Genomic DNA, 25,333 nt, shown 5'->3' with positions numbered 1-25,333 from the left:
AAAAAAACAACAAATACAATTTACTGCATTCCTTCTGTAATCCACTGGGTTTGGAGAAATATCAAGTTAAATAATTCAGAGTATCCCTACAGAGATCTGTCCAAAGCTTAGCCTGCAAATACCTTCTATGCTGGAGCCAAATATTTACATGACTCAGGAAATATCTAATCTAAAAAAAATTAATTTCTTAGATTTGATTAGTATCTTTAGTTACCACTCTGCAGTATCTCTGAAGATACTGTTGTTCATTACACAAATAGCAAGCGCAAATCTGAAGCTTGGAAACTGGTATGAAGAAAAGAAAGACAAAAGCAGCAGAAAGTGTTTCCAGAAATTACAAAGAAATTAGAAGTTTTGAGAGCAATTTCATACTAAATGACAGTTAGGGGAAACATTATTATTTACCACATCATGTGCAAACTTCATATGCCAAAATTCAACTATGTTGAACCACCAACACACACCAGTACACAAATGTAAGATATGGTCACTCATTTTTTACAAAGATGGGTGCATGGCCATTTCCTTCCATCCTCTGTACAGTAATCTAGCATAATTTAGATTAGACCGTAAGCTATAACGTGCATGTTTAGCTTTAGTTAATAGATTGTACAAATTTCATCCTTTGCCTATTTATGCTACAGTTTAAGGCTTAATATCTGAATCCCCAAGCTATTACTTCCAGACACTAATACACCTACAAATACAGGTAATCCTAATTTAATGTCCATTCTTTCAGTAATTGTTCAAAGCTAGTATGACACTGGACAGATCCTCATAGTTGCAGCCATGGTAACCCCATGGTCACATGGTCGTGATTTGGGTGCTTGGCAAACACTTGCAATTACCATGATCACATGATTGTCATTTGTGATCTTCACTGCCAGTTTCTGAAAAGCAAGGTTAATGGCAATGCCAGAAGGACTTTAAATGTTGCAGATGGTGATCATGTAATCATGGAACACTGCAACTATGCAGGATTCCTCTAACAATGACAACTAGACCTCCTAGAGCTGCCATTGTAAGTAGACATAGACATATGAAATTACATCTTTGGACCACACTTAACAATGGAATTCTCGTTCTTATTTACAAGTAGGCCTCAACCTACAATCATTCATGTAGCCACTGTTCAAAATTGACTTATAACAGCCCTCACAATTACAACCACTGCAGCATCCCCACAGTCACATGATCAATATTCAGGTACTTGACAACTAGCATATATTTTACAAAGCTGCAAACCATCTGGGGTGGCGTGATTGCCACTTGCAACCTTTCTACAAACAAAGTCAGTGGGGAAGTCAGATTTACTTAACAACCATTTAACTCACTTAGCAACCATGGTGATTGCTAATTCTGGCAAAGCTGTTGTAAAATCAGGCACAACTCATTTAGTACCTGCTTTGCTTAGCAATAGAAATTCTGGTCTCAGTTGTGACTGTAAGCCGAGACTATGAGATAAGTGAGGGCTACCTATACCTCCATATTATCCATTCAGAATCATGTCTCACTCAATTTTATTACTGATTTATTATCTGGTATCAATTAATATTGACTTGTAGGAACCACAGATTTTCTTCAGGATAATTTTCTTGATAAAATATCGAGGTGGTTTGCCATTACCTTCTACCTCCCAGTATGGAATAGATGCTTTTGCCATTGTCATTAAAGCGATCATCTGCCTCTTCCATCTATAGCTACAGGTGCCAGCTTGCTTTAGCTAGGCAGCTGGGAATATATAGTCCTGTCATATACTGACAGCCTTTTCAAAGTAGTCTAGGCAGGAAACCAAAACCATAACTACTAACACTACCCTTATTATTGTAAGGTTACAGTAGCAGAATTCTGCAAGTCAAAATGCACTTCCTCCTTCCCCTCCCTTTACTTTCCTGAGAACTAGGCAGGGTTCCTTCAAGATATTTTCTCCATCCCCGTCCATCCTTTGGACTCGGATTACTCTTATGAGACCATTGTCCAGGCTGTGACTTTTCCTCCTATCCACCAAAGTTGTTCTCATAGCCCATTACATACTCTTCCCCTTTCCAGGAGCATCCCTTTTCAATGATAAGGAAGCACACTGGCATTTGAGGAAGGATTTTTATTAGGTTCTTTTAATTAAAAAGATAGGCGAATATAGCAAACCCCAGCATCAATTTATATTCTAATCCTTATTTTAAAGCATGCTACTGAGCCCCCCCCCCCATTACCTTTAAAGCATTATTGGGATTAGACTTGAAAACAAACACTAACATAGTAAAAGTTGGTAGAAATGGGGGGAATTATAATATCTATGTTGAATTATTATTTAGTTACACTTTCAAATCCACCAAATTCACCAGCATCATGTAAGTAAGTCTAACTACACAATTTCTTTAGGGACTAAGGACAAAATCACTGGCCCATAGAGTTGACCAGAGACTAAGAAGAGTTGCCCACTCATCCAATTCATATCTTAACCATCTGACCTTCTGAAATATTTCAGCAGGTAGGATCTCCAGCAGTTAAAAACTAAGTGAAATCAACATAAATAGTCCAGAGTATATACATCAGATGACCACTTCCTAGTTTGTTTGTGACATTGACCCCAATTGACTTTTACTTCATGGAGATACATCAAGCGACATGTATATTTCTATTTCCCACCAGAGGTGGCAGGAATAAATAAGTCAGACAATTGTCCAAGGCCTTGCATTTGAGTCCCTCTTCCCCAACTGTGGTGTTATTTCAGCAAATAACTTGGGAGGAGCTTATTACTGGCTTCCTCCCTTTAGCTAGACAGCCAGCTGCACCAATCTATTTGTATACATTTGATGTAAACTATTTTTAATTTGTGAATTCTTGATCATTTTTCCCAGAAAATCCAGATGGCATTATGTCATTATCCATCTTGGCCAACGAAGAAGAAAGTGGAGAAAAGAGAATCAGAGGGTAATCAAGGAGAAAAATGCTCTAGATAGATGTATTAATATTACTGTCACTCAAAAGTTGCTACTAAATTATAAAAATACATCTGTGAAGCCCTCCTGATATTCTTGCTGAATGTGCCCAAGCTCTTTTCCCATCATCACACCTATAGCAGTATCAGAAATTTGGGTAAATTAGATCCTAAAATATAAATTTCTCAGTATACATTTATTTTATCAACTTCATATTCTTACAAAATGAATGATGCATATATTTCTAGCCAATATATTTTAAACTGCATTCATTAGAAAATGAATCTTTGATTCAATATGAATGCTTTTCTACTTGGCTATTCCACTATTTATTTTTAGTAACATTGTTCATAAGTGACACATTCTAGATGCCAAAGCATTTGTGGGATCAGCTATGGAAATTTCCCTTAGCTTTGCATTCTTCTGAAATGTTGGATAATAGAAAGACCAGAACCTAACAACTATTGGAAATTTAGCAATTCTTTGCATGATCTGAAACTATCACATTTTTAAAAGTGAGCTGCTTAAGAACCTTGGGTCCAAATCCAGTTATAATCACTTAAGTTCCAGTCATCACAAATAACTGTTGAGCTCACCAGATAAAATCAGCTCGTATAAAAATAGAGCTACAAATGATAACTGATTGCTCAATTCACTATTAACCATTCTGCTGGGTCCTGCTCTGAGAATATGCCTTTTTTTACACGCATGCATAGCAAATTCTCATAAGGACAGATTAACATCAGTTCAATGAATGCATCTTCATCAAAGCAGACAGAAAATTCCCACAAAAATAGCAAAATACCTATCATTTAAAAAAGATATTGCATGTTAGCGTACTGCAGTGTCACTAAGTGTTAACAGGCTTAATTATAAACAGATGTAATCTAGTTTCTTGACAGGTTAAGACTAATCTGGGTGCCCACAAAACAGTTGGAACTACAATTCCCAGAACGCTTACAAATGATTTTTTTATTTGATTGGTTATTATCAGATCTATATTCTACCTTTACTTTATACAATTCAGAGCCATATACATACATACTCCTTGAGGCACTAGAGGGAATGTGTGTCTTGAGATAAAGCTGCATACTATTTTAGACCGAAACTATATATTTTAATTCCATACCTGATCTCTCAGTCTTTCTTGGTGGCCCATAATGGCAGATGCATGGTGGGGATATTTCTGTTTCAGATGCTCCAGAAATGCTTCTCTTTTTTTGTCCATATCAGAAGGTTGCATTCCCAAAATTTCTTGGGAACTCCGAGGGCCACCTACAGTATGTCTTCGAGGAATATGGCGACCCACCTTGGAATGGGTAGATTGCCTATTTTCAGAAGTAATGAATTCTTTAGGCCACAGGCAATCTGTATCATCTAATGAAGCTCCATGCACATTTCTTTTTCCCAGATCTGCGAATTTAAAAAAAACGAAGAAATTGTTAATGCAAAATCTTAAACACCACATTGATGAATGGAATTATATTATCCAGTTTTTTTTAAAATATGTCAGATAAAGTTGCTTCAATTCAAGAACAAATTTAGTTATTTTGGAAAAATAACACCAAAAAGATAGTTGCTATTAGTGATATAAAATAATACATAAGGTCACATAGAATATGGTTCATTGTGGAAATGCTATACTCTAAAGTAAGATGACGGATAAAAAATAACTCCCTTTCTTCTTTAAGCTTAAAATCAGAACATTTTTTGAAAAATGTTTTCCCCATCATAACACTGAACTATTTTTTTAAATAATGGAGCTATTACTAGTTTTCCTTACAATCTTGACTGATAATCCCCCGCAAAAAAAAAGTGGAATTGAAATCTTTAATCTATCTTTCAGTGTGTTTCAATGTGTTCTGAAACTTTCGTGAAGTAATGAGAAAAACACTTCTTGTTGTGCAACCAGTTCTTCCCACACCCAATTTTCAGACTACAGCCTTGGTTTTAAATTTCATGGATCTTGCTTGGATGTTATGCCTCTCTGAGACAGTAGACTGGAAAATATAGTGTCACTTTTTCAATCAACCATTATTTTGAGAAATGAAATAAAAGCAAGCCTATGTGATAGGAAAAGAAATAAGTGGGGAATAGAGGAAAGCGAGAAAACTCTTACAAATTTAAACTTTGAGGCTTGTGCATTATGGACAACCTTGGGATGAACATTGCAGTAGTATGGACACTAGAGCTAACTTATCTGCAGGTAACATAGTGGAGTAGTGAAGGCATTAGGTTAGAATTAGAAAATGGGAAACTTGTGAGTTTTAATTCTATCTTAGGCAAAATTCGTGAACCTGGATGAACCTGGGTTAATCACTGTCTCTCAACCCTAAAAAGGAGGCATTTCTGAAAAACCTTACCAAGAAAACTGCAGAAACTTGTCTGTGTAATCTCTGAGAATCAAAAGCAATCAAAAAGAAGAGGGGAAAAAAACCCTGCAGATAACTAAACTCTTGGGTCCATAAGAAAAATGAAGGTTGAAGAAATGAATAGTGGAGAGTAAATTAAAGAACACAGTCCTATAAAAAATTCCTAATTTTGTTTATAACTTTATTTGCTATTATTACTGATTTTTAAATTTCCTTTTTCAGTTAACATATTGTGCAGCATTTCAATTTTTATGTTATCTTGAAAGTAAACATCCTGTCTCAACTAAAGTAATTTTATTGTAGTTTTAGAAGCAAATACTGTATATAGAGTTGAGACATTGGTTGTCTAGTGTTTAAATGTTTGAATTCAATGAACTTTAAGCAGGCTATCCAAAACCCCAACTCCAAGTACAATATTGTGACCTTTTATTTATTTGTTTATTCAGAAGATAGTCTTACTTGTTTCTGTGGGATTCACTTTCATGTAAGAGCTGTGAAAAGCTTCAAGTCTATTCAGAAGAAGCCACATTGCATCATTTCAAAGCCTCCTCTGAAAGTGTCAATATGTATTAGAGGTTTTGTGCCTATTTCCAGTCCATTGTTGAAAATACGTTCTGTTCACATGCAGAACGATCTTCTACTCCTAAACGAATGGTGGTCATATATATATTCATTTGGAAGTATTGTTTTTATATGCTTTGGACTGTTTTCTTCATATTTACAACTTAATTCTGATTGTTTTCAACAATCTAAGTTCAAACTGGATCCATATAGTATAATAGTAAGATAGTTGGTCTAAGATTAGGAAAACCAAGTTCACCCTGAATCTTTAAAACTCAGTAGGTTACTTTTCTCAGCCTCACCTATCTCACATTTGCCATTGCAGAGATTAAAATAAGGGAAATTAAACTACTGGGTACACTGCCCTAAGCTCCTAGGAAAAATGGGACATAACTCATAATCATTATATGCTCCTAGCAATACCCTAAAATTTCAGGTATCACATCACAGCCAGACTAAGTCAGAATTCTGACTGATACATGGCTGCTTGTCCCATTTAATTCCTCTTTCCAAGCAAAAACTAAGGTCTTTCTGTGCTTCGGTTAGTATAACGTCTAATCACATCATCTGTTTAGAAACAAATAATTTATAATCCCAGAATTGGAAACCATGATTTGTTCTTGTATACTGAACCCTGCATTGTTTAAGGACAGATTTCCTGTTAAATAAACCACAGAAAGAGCAAAAAGATAAAACCAGGAAAATTTTCTATCAGCCTTGTGCTTATGTGTGCTACACCAAGTTGCCTTGTAACAGTTTTTCATAATTTGATATACTCCTTTTTAAAATATTAGTTTAATTAAACAGAACACAACAAGAAAGAAAGAAAGAACAAAAGGGGGCAAAGACCAAAAAATATTTTATACACATACATACATGGGCTTCTCTTGCATGTAGATACATGTATAGTTTCAGATATTTCATTAATAATCATCCACATATATTTTGCTTCTGTAAGCATCAGTTCATCAGTTATGACAACATCAAGTTTTCAATCCACTGAATTTACTGGGGCCATATAAATTTGGTGCCTTCCTAATTCATTTTCCAGGTTGCTCAGTCCATGCTGAACTGAGAAATACTGAGAAATGAACCCATACATCAAGAAAAAGAACTGGTTGGGAAAAACTGCCTTAAAAGCATTTGAGTTTAGCCAGGAGCTTACCCAAGGCCATCTATTGAGTTTGTAGCAATGGAGAGATCTGAACTGACAAACTACTGAGTAGAGCTCAGTTTCTCATCTACTTTATCACAGCAATTCTTTTATGAATCTTTTCTCTATGATTTGCTGCTATAGAAATCATTAGCCACTGCCAGCAGCCTCTGTGAAATGCTAATCTTCATGTTCTCCATATATGGTAATTTGCATGCACTTTGGATTTCTCTATTTTAGTATTATTTACATTAACCGGAGCATCCCCAGGAAGTTTCTGCACTGTCACCTAGATTGTTATTGCAAAAGATTGGGAGTATTTTTGTCTACAATCCATAAACAGCAGCTGCTGGGATTACCGACTTCTTTACTGTTACCCATCCTACACAACTCCCACAATTATCTCTATCAGTTGTGCTATGCACTATTCTGTAGCGTGTATTTACCTTCCATAATGACAATTATGTCTTATTATTTCAGATGTCAAGGCTGTTTTTTGATGAACTGCCAACCCCAATTATGTCTACATGGCCAGGAAGGCAGAGCATGGTTTTATCAATGATCATTCAGAGCCAATCGAATGGCTTGTTTGATTCTATTGTTGCTGCTGCCTGGGGTTGGGGTTGGGTGGTTTAAATTGTGAACTTTTAACTATCGACTTCCAATGTTCTATACCTGCCTGCCTCCCACTTCCCCCCCCCCGTCCCTTCTATATAAATTTGTTTAATAAATAAATATATAAATATTAAAGCAATGCTATAATGCGGGCCTCAAGAAAAACTAAAGGGGATGAATATTTGAAAACTGATTTGGGATGGAGCAAACAAACCCAGGTTCTTCCTTACTAAATAGATTGGAACAGCTGCCCATCTTGATAATGTCAATTCATTTTTTAATTTTTGGACTAATTTTGGTATTCAGTGTAGAGTTCAGATACATACTTCTAAATAAAGATGAAGCTAGTGCTTTGCTTTACAACTCTCTCTCTTTCTCTCTCCCTTTGTCTTCTGTGTGTGCGCGTGTATGCGTAAATAAAATCAGGATATACAGGAAATCTAAAGCGTACCAATAGCAACTATCCTGAATAGCCTACGTTAAGTCCAACCTATATAAGATTATGTCTTTTTGTGATCTTGGTATTTCAGGGCACTATGGATCAGGGGTCGCCAAACTTTTGGGCGTCGGGGGCCACCAAACTCATAATTTTAAATCCCGGGAACTACTAATATGAATTTTGACTGACGGTGGCTTGCTGACATTGGTGGTGGTGAGGAGGGTGGGGGGGAGAGATCTTATCTAACCTCCCTCTTTCCCTCCCCCCCATACACACATACAAACACAGAGGCAGGGATGGGATTCAAATTTCTTAACAACCGGTTCTTAGGTGTGGCCTAATTTGTAGGTGTGGCTTGGTGGTCATGTGACTGGCTGAGCATGGGTTGTATGTAAATATTATAAATATTGATGTAAATATTGATATTTTTTTAATAAAAAAATAGCAACATTTACCCAAGATCAGGCAAAGCAGGAAGGCAGATTGAGTTGCTCATGGAATCACAGATTCAGAGATCTATCTTTCTGCCATTGGCTACCTGAGTCTGTCACATAAAATTTGCTTGCAAGCAAACTCATAAAAGTAACTCACAACACACCATGTATGTAAATATTGATTTTTTTATTAAAAAGGAGCAACTTTTACCCAAAATAAGGCAAAACAGACAGGCAGATTGAGTTGGTCACAGAATCATAGATTCACTTAGAGATCTGTTTCTGCCAACGGCTATCTGAGTCTGCACTGAATAATAGAACCTTCAGTCCTAAAGGAGGTTCTAAAGATTAGCCAGAAAGCAAGAAATCCAATGATTTCTTGCTTTCTAGCTAATCTAAATCTCCTGGCACAGCAGAACAGCTGACGGTTGGGGGAAAAAAAGGAAAAATAGCAACTTAGAAAGCAAGTTTGCCCGGTAAGGAGTGGGCGGGGAGGGTTCCTGCGGGCCATGTGGGCAGGGCAGATTTGTGTTCCTGCGCAGCCTGGATTAATTGCTTTGGGGGGGTGCTCTGGGGATGACATTTCTCTCTGCGGACCATCAACATTTTCTCATGGACCACCAGTGGGCTGCGGACCACCGGTTGGCAACCACTGCTATGGATTACAAAGATGCCCATATTGCAATGTACTGTATCTAGTACAATATAGGAAATTAGACTTAGCATTTAAAGTTATATACCGCTTTACAGTGCTTTACAGCCCTCTCTAAGCAGTTTACAGAATCAGCATATTACCCTCACAATCTGGCTCCTCTTTTTACTGACCTTGGAAAGATGGAAGGCTGAGTCAACCTTGAGCCTGGTGAGATATGAACTGCCAAACTGCAGGTAGCAGAAGTAGCCTGCAGTACTGCACTCTAACCACTGTGCCACCCTAGCTCAAGACTTGTACTACAATTAAACAGGGATGCATTATGCACAATGTGCATTATGCAGCTATGACAGAGGGAGCAGGTGGGTACAACTCATTAATTCCCGTGGTTCTAGGTAATACTATTTGCAGAGAGAAGGACAGCTGAGCCCCCAGGTAGTTCCCCATCATGGCTGGTGGAGTACATACAAGGCAGATATGTCACTGTACCTCCCAGAGGACAATGCAACTATGTGCTTAGACATCATTTCTTCCAGTTTCTATCTGCTGCTTTACGACCTAGAAGAAAATGCTTGAGAAAACATACATGCTTTTTTCTAAATGTGAATAATGAAAAACTCTGAGTCAACTCCTAATTCTGCTGGAGTCACTTTGTCTGCCACTATCAATGACCTGTACAAATACAGGAAGTCTCATTCATTTTTAGTTTCTGCGCATGTATGCATCAATTAGATCAAATACTTCCCAAAATTATTCAGCCTTGCAATTTTACAAAGCAGTAGACCAAGAAAATGTGGCATTGATATGATTATGTAAATGCATAGACATTATTTATGCTCCTATGATGGTCTTGAAGATTCAATTCTCTTCTATTTTAGGAGTAAAAAAAAATCTGATTGTTTTGAGATTATTTTTCAACACCTATTTACAAATTGAGATTCCAATAGTTTTATACCTAGAAATGCTATTTGTCATTACCTTGGGAATTCTTTGAGTTATATCTGGAAAGGTAGCCACATTCTAAGATATCAAATTTAGCTGCTTGCCAGGCTTAAAAATTTAAGCAGAAGTTTGTTTTCTACATATCCATGAAGGTAAGTAGATGAGAAACAAGTACGCAGCTTATGATATATCCATCATCTTTATTTTCTTTGAAGGTCGAAATACCTTACTCCATAAAATTACCATAGCAGTTGTTCTCTCAATTCATTTTTAATCAAATTGAGAATCTTGGCCCTAAGTATGGTAGTGAAATAACAGTAAGTTTCCAACCCAGTGCTCCTATATCATGGATGTCAAACTCGCTGCGTCATGTTGCCATCATGTGACGTATGACCTTTTTTCTTTTCGCTGAACTGGGGTGGGTGTGGCCTGCATGTGACCCATCCAGCCTGTAGGCCCCCAGTTTGGCACCCCTGTCCTATATCAGACAGCACAGTGTTTTGGAATCTTTTATTCATTGTTTACATATACCAGGGGTGGGTATTTGGACTTTCACGCTCCCTTCAGGTTAATTTCCAAAGAGCCCTGGCAGCGATCAGCTAAAATTCCTGGAGATCTTTCCTTGGCTGCCCATTTGAAAGGGAGGAAAACAGGGGCAATGAGACAGACAGAAGTGGCAAAAAGAAAGGGGACAGAAATAAGATGGGAGAAGAAAAGTTTACTCTACCCATTTCTGCCTCAGGCTCCACCCACCACTCCCCTATGATCTCTGGCTGGATTTCCTAAGAGTAAATCCAATTCTTAACTGAAAAAGGAAACCCACCAATATGGAGAATTATGCTGTATTCATACGATATACTAAAATGACACATATGAATCGTGTAAATAATTCCTACTACAAAACCTGAATTGTCAGACTGAAAATTCCAAGAAGTTTCAGTACATCAAGAGGCTCCATAGACCTTTCAAAATATATACCAGTGGTTATATGCAAGGTTAACAAACCTACCTGTATGAGCCTGTACAGATGTGTTTGCATGTGTCATCAGTGCACCAATTCATAGAAATTAAATTAGCAAGAAATAATTTTATTAAAACATTTTATGCCACCTTTTATCATTGAGAATATAAATATACACGAGTAAAGAAAAATGTTAAAGGTTCACTATATAAACATAATAAAGCAGAGAGGGCAGCAAAAGAAAAACAGAAAAATAACAGGCAACAAAACAGAGTGAAGTTTCAATAAATGAAAAATATGTAACATCCCCCCCCAAATACATTGGAAATATTTCTAACACATATATACATACGTGCACACACACACACACACTTTAAATAGCACTTACATTTATTCAGTTAAGACAAAAAGTGTTCCAGCTTCGGTGAAATCTCCCTAAAGGGAGATAATAAAATCTGCAGGGACCTCAAATACAGTAACTGAACCTATATTCTAGTTTCCCAAAATAATCTACGCAAAAGAAACATACCTTATAAACTCCCATAAAGTAATGCATTTAGATTAGTCACGTGTTCTGTTCTAAAAACATTTGTTGCTAAAACGTAGAGCCTCGGACACCAAGCGAACACACACCAGGTCTGACCTCACAGCGTGAAAGCGGCGTTCACAACTTATGGCTACAGTCCAAGACAAACGCGCGTTCCATGCGGAGTAAACTAAATTTTGAGCGATTTCACTGGACGCGAAAATACGAACGCCAATCGGCCACCTTCCCGGACAGTAAAGGGCAGGATTTCGATTTCCAATTAAAAATTAATAGAACCCTCTGATGGGAGACTGACACCCCTTCCTCGCTTCGGATTACTTTGGGATTTCCAAAACAGGATATTATTTTGCCTTCCAGAAAGGTGCTTTCTTCCCCAAGACAAAAGGTACAGGCAACCACAGATAAATTAAGTATCTGCTTCAGATACTCTTACGAGGATTTAAAAACAGCCAACGAGGGATAAGCTTCACGCGGTTTAGTTACTTACCCTTCCTCGGGTTGCTGCTTCTCGGACAGACCGAGAGCGGCTCCGATTTCTGGTTCTCAGCTTCCTCCATTACCGCTGCCTCCACTCCTGCCACAAGCTTTCGATTCACAAAGCTTAAAAACTTTCAGCTCAAAATAACTACCCAACGGCCCTTCTTCCCCTGGACAGCAGAAAGTTCTTTTCGAAAGGCAAATTACATTCCAATAAGCCCCCCGCCCAGATATCTAGTCGAGGTTCTCCTCTCTCAGCAAACCAATGGGCAGCGGCGCTTTCAAAGGCGGCTGTTAGCCCCCGCCGCTGTGGCTGAAATAGCCCCCAATCTCTCTCTCTCTCTCTCACTCTCTCTCTCTCGGAGGCCCTCAACAGGTGATGAGTTTGAATTTTTGTCTTCGCTTTTACTCACGGCAGTGTTGGTCCTTAACAAGACAAGCGACCCCGAGGCAACTTTATGATCCGGGGTGGGGAATCGGGCGGGAGTTTAGCTTTAAAGCACAGTCGTGCTAATCATAAATCAATACTGGAATGTGAAAATTCAATTTCATATATAGGATGAGTCCCAAAAGGACTTGGTCTAAGGACCTAAATTTCCTGATAATGGTACAATACTACCTGATTATTATTAGGCTGTGCATATGTGTATATAAAAAATAAAATACCTGGTCAGTTGAGACAGGAAAGAAAAAAATGACATTTTTAGATATAGCTTCTTCAGGAAAACAACAAAACACTACACAAAAGTATCTGCCACCCAAAGATAATAGCCTTGATGGCAGTTTAATGAAGTTGCAATGAAGGATAGAGGAACAGACTGGTCAAAATATTTGCAAGCTCACTTGCATGATGCACACAGTAGTACGGTAATATTTATCAAATTACAACGTGAAGCATGATCGTTGGTTGGAAAATGGAGGTGTGGCTCTAAATACTATACAAATTGAGAAAATGGGATGAAGAACCTGACCGGACACTTAAGCATCTGTTAAATAAAAGGTAATCAGAAGAAAGCAGTGCTTTTCACAAACTAAAATTAGTCTCTCCTGTAATGCAGAGACTGCTTACTCTTATTTCTCTTTTTCTCCACTGACTTTTTTTCTCAAAGAGGTTAGAACTCATCATTAACAGAGGGCTGAATTTAAACCAAGGGCTGTACATTGTCTCTAGAAACCTTTGACATGTAACAATATGAGCAATTGTTCAAGACTTGGGGGGAAGAGTGGAAAAATCAAGATAGCATGATTGAATCTCTGTCCCATATAGTTGCAGTCACCATCTTGAATTTTTTCAAACCCCACACCTCCTTGCAGATGCCTTTATTCAGTCTGGAGTCTAAAGTCAGAACTCATCTAAACTATGGTTTAACAGATGAACTGATCAAATGGATGGATCTCTTTTATTCAAGAGGTTCCAACTCCTCAGTTAAAATATTCCAAAACTTGTTCCAAAGGTGTTTTTTGCCTCTTGACATGGGACAACCATAACCTGGATGACTGAGAATCTCCATAGACATTTATCCCAAAACTTATTTCAACATTTTCTGTTTCTATTTCTGACTATGGATCATTGACTGTGATGGAGGGAGGGGAGAGAGAGAGAGAGAGGGAGGGAGGGAGAATGAATGCCACTGGTATAGGATGTCATGAAAAGATAGTAGTAGGCATTCAGAGGAATGTCTGTTCCATTCAATGCAGGTAGGTGTCAATTACAACCACAGTTGGGAACATAATTTATTTTGCTAAACAAAGCAGTTAAGCAATTTGCACTTGATTTTATGGGCATTTTTGGTTGTTAAGTGAATCAAATGGTTGTTCAACAAATCTGGGTCCCCCCATTGATTTTGTGGGAAGTAGGCTGGGAAGGCTGCAAAAGGCAGTAATATGACCAGCAGATGCTGCAACTGTTGTCAAAATCCATGCTGATCGCCAAGCACCCAATTGTTTTTTTATCATTGTGCAGATGACACAATAGTTGTAAGTGCAAAGACTATTTGTCACTTTTTTCAGTGTTGTTGTGACTTTGAATAGTTACTATGAATAGTTACTAATCAAATGGTTAAATTGAGGGCCACCTGTATCTTAAGAAGTAGACGGTTAGGGTTGGCCATCCAACTAAAGTATTATTCAGGCACATTGATATTCCCCAAATGAAGTTGTAGGAGACAAATTCTACCATGGGGATCAGTACAAGAAAGCCCTTCACAGATGTTCCCACCTACCATTTCCAGGTATAAAAACAGTCTCTGCAACATATCCTTCTTCCAAATTCTAACAGTGCAAAAGCTCTCTGGATGATTGCATCTGGCAGTTTTCAAACTGAAATAAATTAAGATTTATAATTGCAGACTTCACAAAACCCATAAAAGACAGCACTAAGGCATGCCAAGCAATAAGCCAGGAGAAAATTAGCTAAGCTGAGATGGAACTGGAAACTAAAATAGACAAAAATAGATAAATGAATAGACCAGCCATGGACTTGGCAAGCTTACTGGGTCATTAGCTGGGAAAAGAAGGGAGTTTGGCAACAGAAGGAGCAATTCGATGCATAAGTCCCACAGTGTTCACTGGAGCTTACTCTTAGGGAAGTCTGTTTCAGATTGCAGTACTATAGAAGGATATAATCCATAAATCATTAAAGTCAATCAAAATATTGCTGCCTGGCAGATCTCTGAGCAATTTAGAATTATCTCCCACATGTCAGGAGTTCCTGAAATCTGTGCCACATGTAGTGAACAACCAAGCTGTACACTGTTGCCCTCTCAGTCATAATCCAGGATTGATTCCATCCGCCAAGTTGGCCATTGGGTTTTTTTTCCAGAAAGTAGAAGAACAAGCTTCCTGTTCCAGCTGAGCCTTGCTTGAGAAATGTGGTTCTTGGTTATTGAAGTCTCCTTATTTGATCCTCTGGTTCTGAATCGGACTATTGTCTTGTTTCACAGTTCCCCATTCTTGGCTTATCTTAGTTCAGTGTTAAAGCCTAAATAGGCAGACAACCATATACAACTGCTTCTGCTTTTCATTTGTTTTGAGGTGGCAGTGGTGGCTACATCTCATTAGCCCAAAATAGAATTGGTCCAAAAGTTCAGAGCACCATACCAGAGAATGAATATTCAAGACTGTACATATGTGTTTACTTATTGGGTACTCTAGTGTATGTTGATTAAGCAATTAGCATTTACTTCCTTTCCCCAGGTGTACATATGGCATGATAATGCCTTACTCATGATAGGTTGCCACTTAGCATTTACAAAAACAAAATAAAAAAGTATCAAGCTTATTTCATCAATCACATTTTAAGAAAAACAAGATACCGCAGTAATATATTTCTGAACAAGTAACAAGGCTATATAACAAATTGAGTAGTAATGGAACAGAGTAAAGACTGGGCAAGTAACTCCAGTCTCAGAATAGGATCTCCTGACAAAAATCTCTTTATTTCATCTGATTCCAGAGAAAGGAGATGTTGGTAAAGATAACCACAGCAACTGATGAAACCAGCACTGGGTAGTAGACTGGACCATTTTGGATGTTTCAAAATCTGGAATCAACATATGGACCTGCTTTTATGTAAAATATATGAAACTGTTCTAGGACAGGATTACACACACACACACACACGCTGTAATGTTGAGCATTACATGATGTCTACAGCATGATGATGTCAAAGTGATGGATTCATGCAAATGTTGCCATTATGTACGCGCATCTCAATGTCTGAGACAAGTACAGGTAGTCCTTGACTTACAATAGTTCACTTAGTGATAGTTCAAAGTTATAAAAGCACTGAAAAAAGTGACTTACGACCGTTTTTCACACTTAAGACCATTGCACCCTCATAGTCACGTGATCAAAATTTGGATGCTTGGCCACTGACATATATTCATGACAGTTGCAGTGTCCTGGGGTGGATGTTATCACCTTTTGCAACCTTCTGATAAGCAAAGTCAATGGGGAAGCCAGATTCACTTAACAACCATATTGCTAACTTAACAACTGCAGTGATTCACCTAACATTTGTGGCAAGAAAGGTTGTAAATGGGGCAATTTTGCTATCTACCTAGCTACAGAAATTTGGGGTTCAATTGTGATCGTAAGTTGAGGACTACCTAGATGTAAGTTACATCATTTGCATGATGATGTCACCATACCCATGCTGTCTTTTGCTTCCTCCCCCAATGCTCCCACCACCAACTACATAGGCCAAAGAAAATCCGTTTTAATTCCAGGAAAGAGTAAAACATTTCGAGATTAAGAAGGTCTTCTCAAAATGGGCATCTTTCAAAACTCTTTTTTCCAAGTTTAGCCCAACTCATTTTGAAAGGACCAGTTTGAAGGCAGCTTACGTAAACCATCGTAAATCTGCATGATGCCTCCAAGCTCTTCACTGCTTTAAAGTTTAATATGAAAAATGAAGAGTTTAAACAATGAAGCCAACAGTCTGACAGATTTGATAGAAAAGAGGATCAGAAAAAAAAAAGTATATAAATTGGACAAGGTGGCAAGACAACCCTGTCAATTCTGTGTAACACCAATTACCACAATCCACTGTTCAGAGACAAGACTAGTCAGCTGAAATCCTAGTGTGATGGTAGAGGGACAGGCCAAAAATACTTTTCTTTGTGCTTCTGATTTTATATATAATACTAAATGAGAAGTGACAGGAGCTGGCATTTCAGCAGCCTGTTGCCAAAATATCCTGTAAGGCATTTCATCTGGAATCAAGTTTCACTCTTTGTTTCCTGCAGTATTTTAAGCGTTCTTTTCTTGGAGAAGTAGGATTCTTGTGCTCCCATAGAAATGGAAAACTAGAATGTAACAAATAATAAAGGACATATTCTGAGTTTGTCCTCCTCATCAACTATTTTTTTTTGCTTCTCCCCTGCATTACAACTTCATTTGTTTTGAAATTGTTTTCAAATTTCTAGAGTTGCCCAACTTAACTGATTTTGATTGGCCAAACTAGAATAAAAATAATCAAATAAAAAAAGTTTTTGGGTGCAAAATACCAATGGAAATATTTTCAGCCAGGTAACAGAATTAGGACAACACAAACTTCTGAGGAGTTATCATTCTAAGGGCAGACATAAAGACAAAGAACACACACGTTCTGGGACCCATTAGATGGCACTTTCAAAGATGGAGCCTGGAGAATGTCTACTCTGCTGAATCTTATAGGATAGGAAAAGAAAATGTGAGAAAGGTAGTCATTAAGTTAACAGGCCCTGCAAATGAAGGGTTTATAAGTCATTACCAGTAACATGCATTGCCCCCAAAAGTTCACTAATAACCAGTGCAGCTATCAAATTTGTCACAATTGCGTGTCCAGACAGGCCTATGACTATCCATATGGCTACAATCTGGATCAACTGTAGCTTCCAAGTGGTCTTCAAGGGTAGCCCAGGTGCAGCACACTGCAGTAGTCCAAATGTGAGATGATTAAGGCACGAACAATAATGATAAGTTAGCCTAAGTCAGAGAAAGAGTGCCACTGGCATATCAGACCAATTTGTGCAAAGGTCCTCATGGTCATCACTGTCACAACTTCTTTTATTGCAGTGCAATATTTAGGGAGGGAGGGAGGGAGGGAGGGAGAGAGGAAGGAAGGAGTACTCAGAGTTGGCATCTTGGTCCATTAAAGTTTAATAACCATATTTGCATTCCTGGGGATTTAGATGGTCCCCATTGCAGCATAATAATGAAAATTACTTCCCACTGTCTTTTTTTCAGGACAGGCCATACATTTAAAGTTAATTTAAGCCTATACTTCAGTATTTAATTTCTATATTACAGAAAGTAAAGTATTAAAAAGAAATAAACAAGTTGTTCAATATAATAGCTATGATTTCAAATTAGTTTTCCCCAAATTGGTGCCCACTACATGTGATGAATTTCAACTCTGGTCTTTAATTCTGTTCTCTAGAAATCAAAAGTTTTGATGTCCAACGTGACACAAGGTTAGGGGAAATTATTCTAAATCATAGTTTGATCTAGCTAATAGGGTGTAATAGGGTGTCAAGGTTTATGCTAAACTATAGTTAACCCCATGTATGCCTCATATCTTCCTTCTTTTAAAGATGCAACTGCAAATCTGGCATTAACTTTCTAATTAGTTGAAGAAAGCTAGGTGGGGAATCTATATTTTGTTGCAAGTATATTTATGGGTTAGTACTATATCATGAACAAATAATTAGCTTATTTATTTGCTATATTTGTAAACTGTCCTACAAGATTCCAGTGGTTTATAAAATAGATTAAACATCAAGCCAAATGTGACAAAATTAATTACAAAAATCCACAAAATGATTAAAAAAGTATTTGTCCTCCTTTCAACAACTTTTAGCAATTAAAATCTCTGTGAAACAGTTCAGTCCTCACCAGAGGTGGTATTCAGCAGGTTCTGACCAGTTCTGGAGAACTGGTAGTGGAAATTTTGAGTAGTTTGGAGAACCGGCAAATACCACCTTTGACTGGCCCTGCCCCCATCTATTCTCTGCCTCCCAAGTCCCAGCTGATTGGCTGGGTCTTCTTTTGTTGCCCTACACCAGAGAATGGAACTGGAAAGCAGATTAGTGGGGTGAGGAGAGAATGGGGATTTTATTTATTCTTATTTATTTATGTAATTTATTTTATATTGCCACCTATTCACCCATGGTGACTCGAGGCGGCTTACACAATGTAAAACCATATTAAAAAAAACAATAAAAAACTAACAAAAAGAATCAAATAAATTAGTAAAGTAGAATAGAACAAAAAATGGGGGGGGGGGGACCCACTCCCACTCCCCCACCCTGATGACAGCAGATCACATTAGTCATTTGATGGGCTCCATCCCTCTCTCTCTGGGTTCCCCAGGCCCACTGTCAAAACCAGGTCTTCAGTGCCTTTTGGAAGAGTGCTAGAGTGGGGGCCATTCTAATCTCTGGGGGAATGATGTTCCAGAGGGAGGGAGCCACCACAAAGAAGGCCCTTCTTCTTGGTCCCACCAGGTATATCTCCCTCAGGGGTGGGACCCGCAACAGTCCCTGCCTCCTCGCTTTAATGGGTCAGGTAGATGTGACTTTTGATATTTTGCAGTATCCTTCCCCTGCCACGCCCACCAAGCTATGCCTACAAAACCAAACCATGCCCACAGAACCGATAGTAAAAAATTTGGAATCCCACCACTGGTCTTCACCATCTTTCTAATGTTACGAGAAAGTGTGCCATATAGATCTTCAGGGGGAGGCTATGTTTTCCAAACTTAGCAACTTTAATATATGTGAACTTCAAGTCCAGGAATTCCACTGTGAAATTCTCATACTGGAATTATGGGAGTTGAAATCCACATATCTTAAAGTCACTAAGGTTGAAAAACACTGCTCTTGAAGGATGGGGCCATAATTGGAAACAATGGCTCCTATTTCCCCCACCCTCAAAAATATTCACACAGAACCCACAAGATCCCAACTTAGACCATAGCAGGTGCTTTTTAGAAGCTCAGGTTAGGTTTAGGAACTATCGAATGTTATTTAAGCATAGTTGAATACAGCTATAAAAGCAACAAGTGAAAATTTGTTCTGCTTCTTTTTATTGAAAACTATACATTACTTTTAAGTTGCATTTGAAATTCAACCCAGATTTGCACAATGTTTTTGGTGAAATATGCATTTGATCTCTTTCTATAAACAGTACAAAGCATGAAATTGCAATACATGTATATAATATCTGGCCTTTTTAGAAACAGATTTCCAACTACAGGGAATTGTATTATTTGTTTCTCCTTTAATTCCTTAATTGAAGAAGGGCAACTTGAAACAGAATGTTCCTTTATCAGAAAAAAAAGCTGAAAAATATGACAACTGAGGTTGTCTTTTTACTTAACCTTTTAGTTTCACATCTGATAACAGCATTAATGATTGAGTATTGCTATGACCATAAAGCAAAAGATTAAATAAATGTTACTTTCTGTTATGTCTTTGGGACTGGTTGGAGTCCTCAACCAGGTCCGCTGTTTGAGCGGGAGCACCAGCCGCTCCCATTGGCTGGCACCGTTTGACAGCCGGCTATAAAAGGCGGCTGTCGAGCAGTGCCAGCCCTGTTGCCGCCAGCTAACCTGCCTAGTTAGGAGGCAGACGCGGCAACCCTTTATTCATTGCAATAAAGCCTTTACGTTTCACTCTGGCTCAGCCTCGTTCCTCCGTCGCTCTACAACACTGGCGACGAGGGTGGAATGTGATCGAAGGCTGCCAGACGTGCAATTCAGAAGAGCTGTGGTCACTGAGAGCGAAGCCACGGGCGCTGAAGCCGCAGCCGCCGATGCTCACAAAGAGCGCGAAATTCAAAGAAGCCTCCGTAGCTTTTGAGCTGTAGTCACTAGAGCGAAGCCGCGGGCGCTGAAGCCGCAGCCGCCGGTGCTCACAAAGGGCGCGAAATTCAAAAAGCCTCCGTAGCCGGAGAGACAGACACCGCCTGATAAGCGCAGCCGAAAGCGCTCTTCTAAGAGCACGAATTTTGAATCACGACTGAAGGGGACGAACCCTGCCGCTTCAAAAAATGAACGCCAATCCGACATTCCCACCATTCAAGCCAGCCGAGGAAACGTGGGACTCATACAAAAACCGTTTCAGCTACTTCCTCGATGCCATCGGTTTAGCAGATGCTGCTGAACACAGGAAAAAATCCTACTTCCTCAGCTACTGTGGGGCTGCGGTTTTTGACACCGCTACAGCACTAGTCGCCCCTCGCTCTCTCAGGAGCATACCTTGGGATGAACTCCAAGAGATCCTATCCAACCACTACTCTCCTAAACCATCCCAGATAGCCAGGAGATATGCTTTCAGAACTAGAAGGCAGGCTGAGGGAGAGTCAATTAATGAGTATATGGCAGGTCTGAGGACAGCTGCCTTACAGTGTGGTTTCAGAGACTACCTAGAAGACATGTTATTAGACCAGATCGTCTGTGGGGTTAGAGACCTTAGGCTTCAAAGACGTTTGCTAGCAAAAAAGGACTTAAACCTAGCTTTAGCCGTGGAGGAAGCCCAAGCTGCTGAGCTCTCTGCCCAATCAGCAGCTGAAATTCAAGGAACTCCTGTAAAACCCAGCAGTTCCACTATTCATTCAGAGGAAGTTTCCCTTGAAGAAGACCCCATAGACTCAACAGACATTAACCGCCTTAAGCAACAAAAGCCTTCACAGGTAGGAGCAGGGCAGAGAAACAACTTCGCCCCCAAGCAACCTCCCATTTGCCTAGCTTGCGGGGGCTCCCACTCTAGGGCATCCTGCAGGTTTAAGAACGCCATCTGTCTGAATTGTCAAAAGAAAGGCCACCTCGCTAGAATCTGCCAAGCAGGGCGAACCTTTCCTCAAAGACCTCCACCACCTACTAATTTCCAAAGGCAAGTGGAGGACTGCTATACCTGCTACCACGCTAACCAAACTTCCCAGACTCCTAATAAAATCAGTATTTCTGTTTCTTTAGAAGGTAAGCCCTGCAGGATGGAAGTAGACACGGGATCTGCACTTTCAATCATCTCCTGGGAAACCCTAAAGAAGATTCATCCCAGATTTGCGAAGAAGAAGCTGCAGAGATGCCACCTGACACTGCGGGACTACCAGGGCAAGAACATTCCTGTCCTCGGGAAAGGCAAGTTTTTAGTTCAATTCCAAGCCTTTAAAGGCCATTTGCCTTTGGTGGTTGTTAATGGTGCCCTCCCCAGTCTGTTGGGGCTAGATTGGTTCCCCTCCCTCGGCCTTAGTGTAACTGGGATCCATGCTGTCTCAACTTCTGACGTAGACGCCCTATTCTCAGATTACTCTGATGTTTTTAGCAGCGAACTGGGTTGTTATTCTGGCACCCCCATCTCCTTCTCTATGGACCCCCAGGCAATTCCTCTTCGCCTTAAGCCACGCAGAGTGCCTTTCGCCATCCGTCCCAAGTTAGATTTAGATAAGTTACTAAAGCAAGGGGTGTTAGAACCCACTGACTTTGCCAAATGGGAGACCCCCATAGTCAACCCACTCAAGAAAGATGGCAGTTTAAGAATCTGCGCAGACTATAAGACCACCCTCAATCGTTATCTACAGGTCAGCGCCTACCCTGTCCCTGTTATTCAACACCTGTTACACACCTTCGAACCCGGCACCATCTTTGCCAAATTAGATATGTCCCAGGCATACCAACAGTTCCCTGTGGATGATAAGACAGCTGAGTTACAAACCATAGACACACATAGAGGGGCATTCAAGTGCAAACGCCTCCAATTCGGCGTAAGTGTAGCCCCGGGTATATTCCAATCCCTCATGGAAAGGATTCTCCAAGGTCTCCCAGGGGTTGTCCCTTACTTCAACGACATTTTAGTCTCAGCAATTGACAGACCTCAGCTCATACAGAGGGTCAGAGCAGTCCTAGAGAAGTTTAGGCAGCATGGCCTCAAACTTAAAAGGGAGAAGTGCGCCATCGCCACTAGGCAAGTGGACTTTCTGGGGTATAGGATAGATGCCTCTGGCATTCACCCAGTCGAATCTAAAGTAAAGGCTATCCATGAGGCACCCACTCCAACTAACAAGACGGAACTCCAAGCCTTTCTGGGGCTACTAAACTTTTACGCCTCATTTCTCCCGCACAAAGCATCTATTGCTGAACCCTTACACAGACTGTTAGACAAAGAATCCCCCTGGCATTGGGGACCCAAAGAAGCCCATGCCTTCAAGGCAGTCAAATCCTTACTCACATCTGATGCAGTTTTAATCCAATATGATCAACGACTTCCCTGGTCCTAGCTGCTGATGCATCCCCCTTTGGGATTGGGGCTGTTCTGAGCCACAGGCTTCCCAACGGTTCCGAGGCACCAATTGCTTTCTTCTCTAGGACCTTCTCTACTGCAGAAAGGAACTACAGCCAAATAGATAAGGAGGCCTTGGCTGCAGTGGCTGCAGTAAAAAAGTTTCATTAATTTTTGTTTGGGCACCATTCTGAACTTATAACTGACCATAAACCACTCCTGGGGCTGTTATCAGGGAATAAGCAAACCCTGAAGGTACTATCACATAGAATGACCAGGTGGACTTTGTTCCTGGCCGCTTATTCATTCAAGTTGGTGCATCGCCCTGGAAAAAACTTGAGTCACGCCGATGCCCTTAGTCGATGCCCCCTACCAGTCCCAGTCGAAGACCCGCTTCTTCGTTACCCATGGGCTCCCTGACACGCTGGTGTCTGACAATGGCCCCCAGTTCACGTCGTGTGAGTTTAGCATGTACGTTGCCAACTTGGGCATCAGACACATCCTTACAGCCCCCTTTCACCCCGCTAGCAACGGGATGGCTGAGAGGGCAGTCAGGTCAGCAAAAGAGGCACTTGCCAGGTTTGGCCAGGAAAACTGGCACTCCAAACTGTCACGTTACCTCCTGAGCCAACATACGACGCCATGCACCGCTACTCACTGCCGGTACCAGCCTACCCAGACGGAAGCTCCCTGCAGGACCCGATCAACCCCATCGACCGGGAGAGTTTGCTGGAGGGCCCGAGCTACCAACAAGGGACACCGAACCAGCCGCCAAGCGAACCTGTCTGCCGGCCGGACCAAGCGACTCGCCAAGGTCAGCCCGAACAGGGGGACTTACCTGATTCACAGAGCACCACACCGGACCGAGCCCACTCCCCAACAACCTCCGAGACGATCCCTGGGGGCAAGGACTTGACACCAGCCAGCAGCATGCCCGGGTTGCGACGTTCGTGCCGCCAGCGCAGACAACCAGCTTACCTGAAGGACTACGCATGCTCCCAGCTGGGGGAAAGGAGTGTTATGTCTTTGGGACTGGTTGGAGTCCCCAACCAGGTCCGCTGTTTGAGCGGGAGCACCAGCCGCTCCCATTGGCTGGCACCGTTTGACAGCCGGCTATAAAAGGCGGCTGTCGAGCAGTGCCAGCCCTATTGCCGCCAGCTAACCTGCCTAGTTAGGAGGCAGACGCGGCAACCCTTTATTCATTGCAATAAAGCCTTTACGTTTCACTCTGGCTCAGCCTCGTTCCTCCGCCGCTCTACAACACTTTCCATTTGTTTTTGGAATCTATAAAAGGTAAATTTAATCTGATCTGTCTTCATTGGCCAACAAATAATATTTTGAATTGGATTGATATATGTTTTTTAAAATTATAATTGCAATTATAATTGCGCGCAAGCCATCTCTCTGGGCACACTAGCTATACCTGTGCTCTTCCAGGTTCCGGATTGTGCATACGTGCCGGCCAGCTAGACTTTGCACATGTAGGAGCTCTGGAAACCGGAAGAGCAGCTCCCTGGAGCGCATGTGCGTGCTAGTCAGCTGGTCTTCGTGCACATGGGAGTGCCAGAAACTGGAAGATCAGCTCCTTGGAGTGCATTTGTGCTGGTCTTCGTGTGCGCATTAGAAACTGGAAGACTAGATGGCCGCAAGCACGGACGCGCTGGGAAGCTAAGCTTTTGGTTTCTGGCATTCCCTCACATGTGCGTCAGGGAGCTGCTCATCTGGTTTCTGGTGTGTGCGCGTGCACTCCTGTTTTGGCACTCAGTGCCAAAAAGGTTAGCCACCACTGGCCTAGAATGTCATCATCTTCCTAATGTTATTCCCGCAGGTGCAGAGTCTATTTTTCAGATTGACAAATGCCATCTTGCATGATGAAACATAGCGTCTGGATCCACCTGGGCAATTTTCATCTCCACATTTATTATGTCTTGCCATCTTTGTTTTGGCCTTCCACTCAGGCACTTGCCATCTGTATTAAAGTGAAAGGTGATGCAGGCAACAGTTGGGATGTTTGCTCATAGGATATTTCTCCCACATTTTCTCAGGTATGGGTGCAATGCCCATTTGCTGCCGTACTGTGTTTATTAAACATACTGACTTGATCAAGAAGAGAAACATCTAACAACCACTGAAACATGTGCATCTCCATGGCATGTAGAGTGCTCAATCCTTTTCGCCAGCACCATATAAAGCTACTAGGCATTCCATTATTTTATACACCTTTGATAGATTGGCATGCATCAATTGCAAAGCACTCCAAAGATCTCTTTCCGTCATAGCTATACTTTGTTCATTCTTGCACACATTTTGTCATTAGTGCTGCCGGTATCAAAAATTAATTATCAAACACTTTTACAGGAACTGAAATTACAGTAGTAAATTAAGTAATCCTAATCTTAGAACAGAATAAATTTCATGGTTAGCAGTGTCTGATATGGTTATAGACATTTGATCTAAGCACACAATGATAAAACAAGT

The 25,333-nt window shown here is 40.4% G+C and overlaps 1 protein-coding gene across 1 annotated transcript in view; it reads right to left on the bottom strand.

Annotated features, from left to right (window-relative positions):
• Positions 1 to 12,377, bottom strand: part of KIAA1217 (KIAA1217 ortholog) — a 221,946-nt gene extending 209,569 nt beyond the window's left edge. The window contains 2 exon segments of the mRNA XM_026706260.2: positions 4,069 to 4,352; positions 12,103 to 12,377. Coding sequence (XP_026562045.2) covers positions 4,069 to 4,352; positions 12,103 to 12,172 — 354 coding nt within the window. The 5' untranslated portion in view covers positions 12,173 to 12,377.
• Between the last annotated feature and the right edge of the window lie 12,956 nt (positions 12,378 to 25,333).

The sequence above is a fragment of the Pseudonaja textilis genome, chromosome Z (assembly GCF_049901715.1).
Source record: "Pseudonaja textilis isolate UNSWEBS1 chromosome Z, rPseTex1.2, whole genome shotgun sequence".
NCBI classification, from domain to species: Eukaryota; Metazoa; Chordata; class Lepidosauria; order Squamata; family Elapidae; genus Pseudonaja; species Pseudonaja textilis.
The sequence above is the reverse complement of the archived record's forward strand: the minus strand, read 5'-3'. Positions and strand labels throughout refer to the sequence as shown.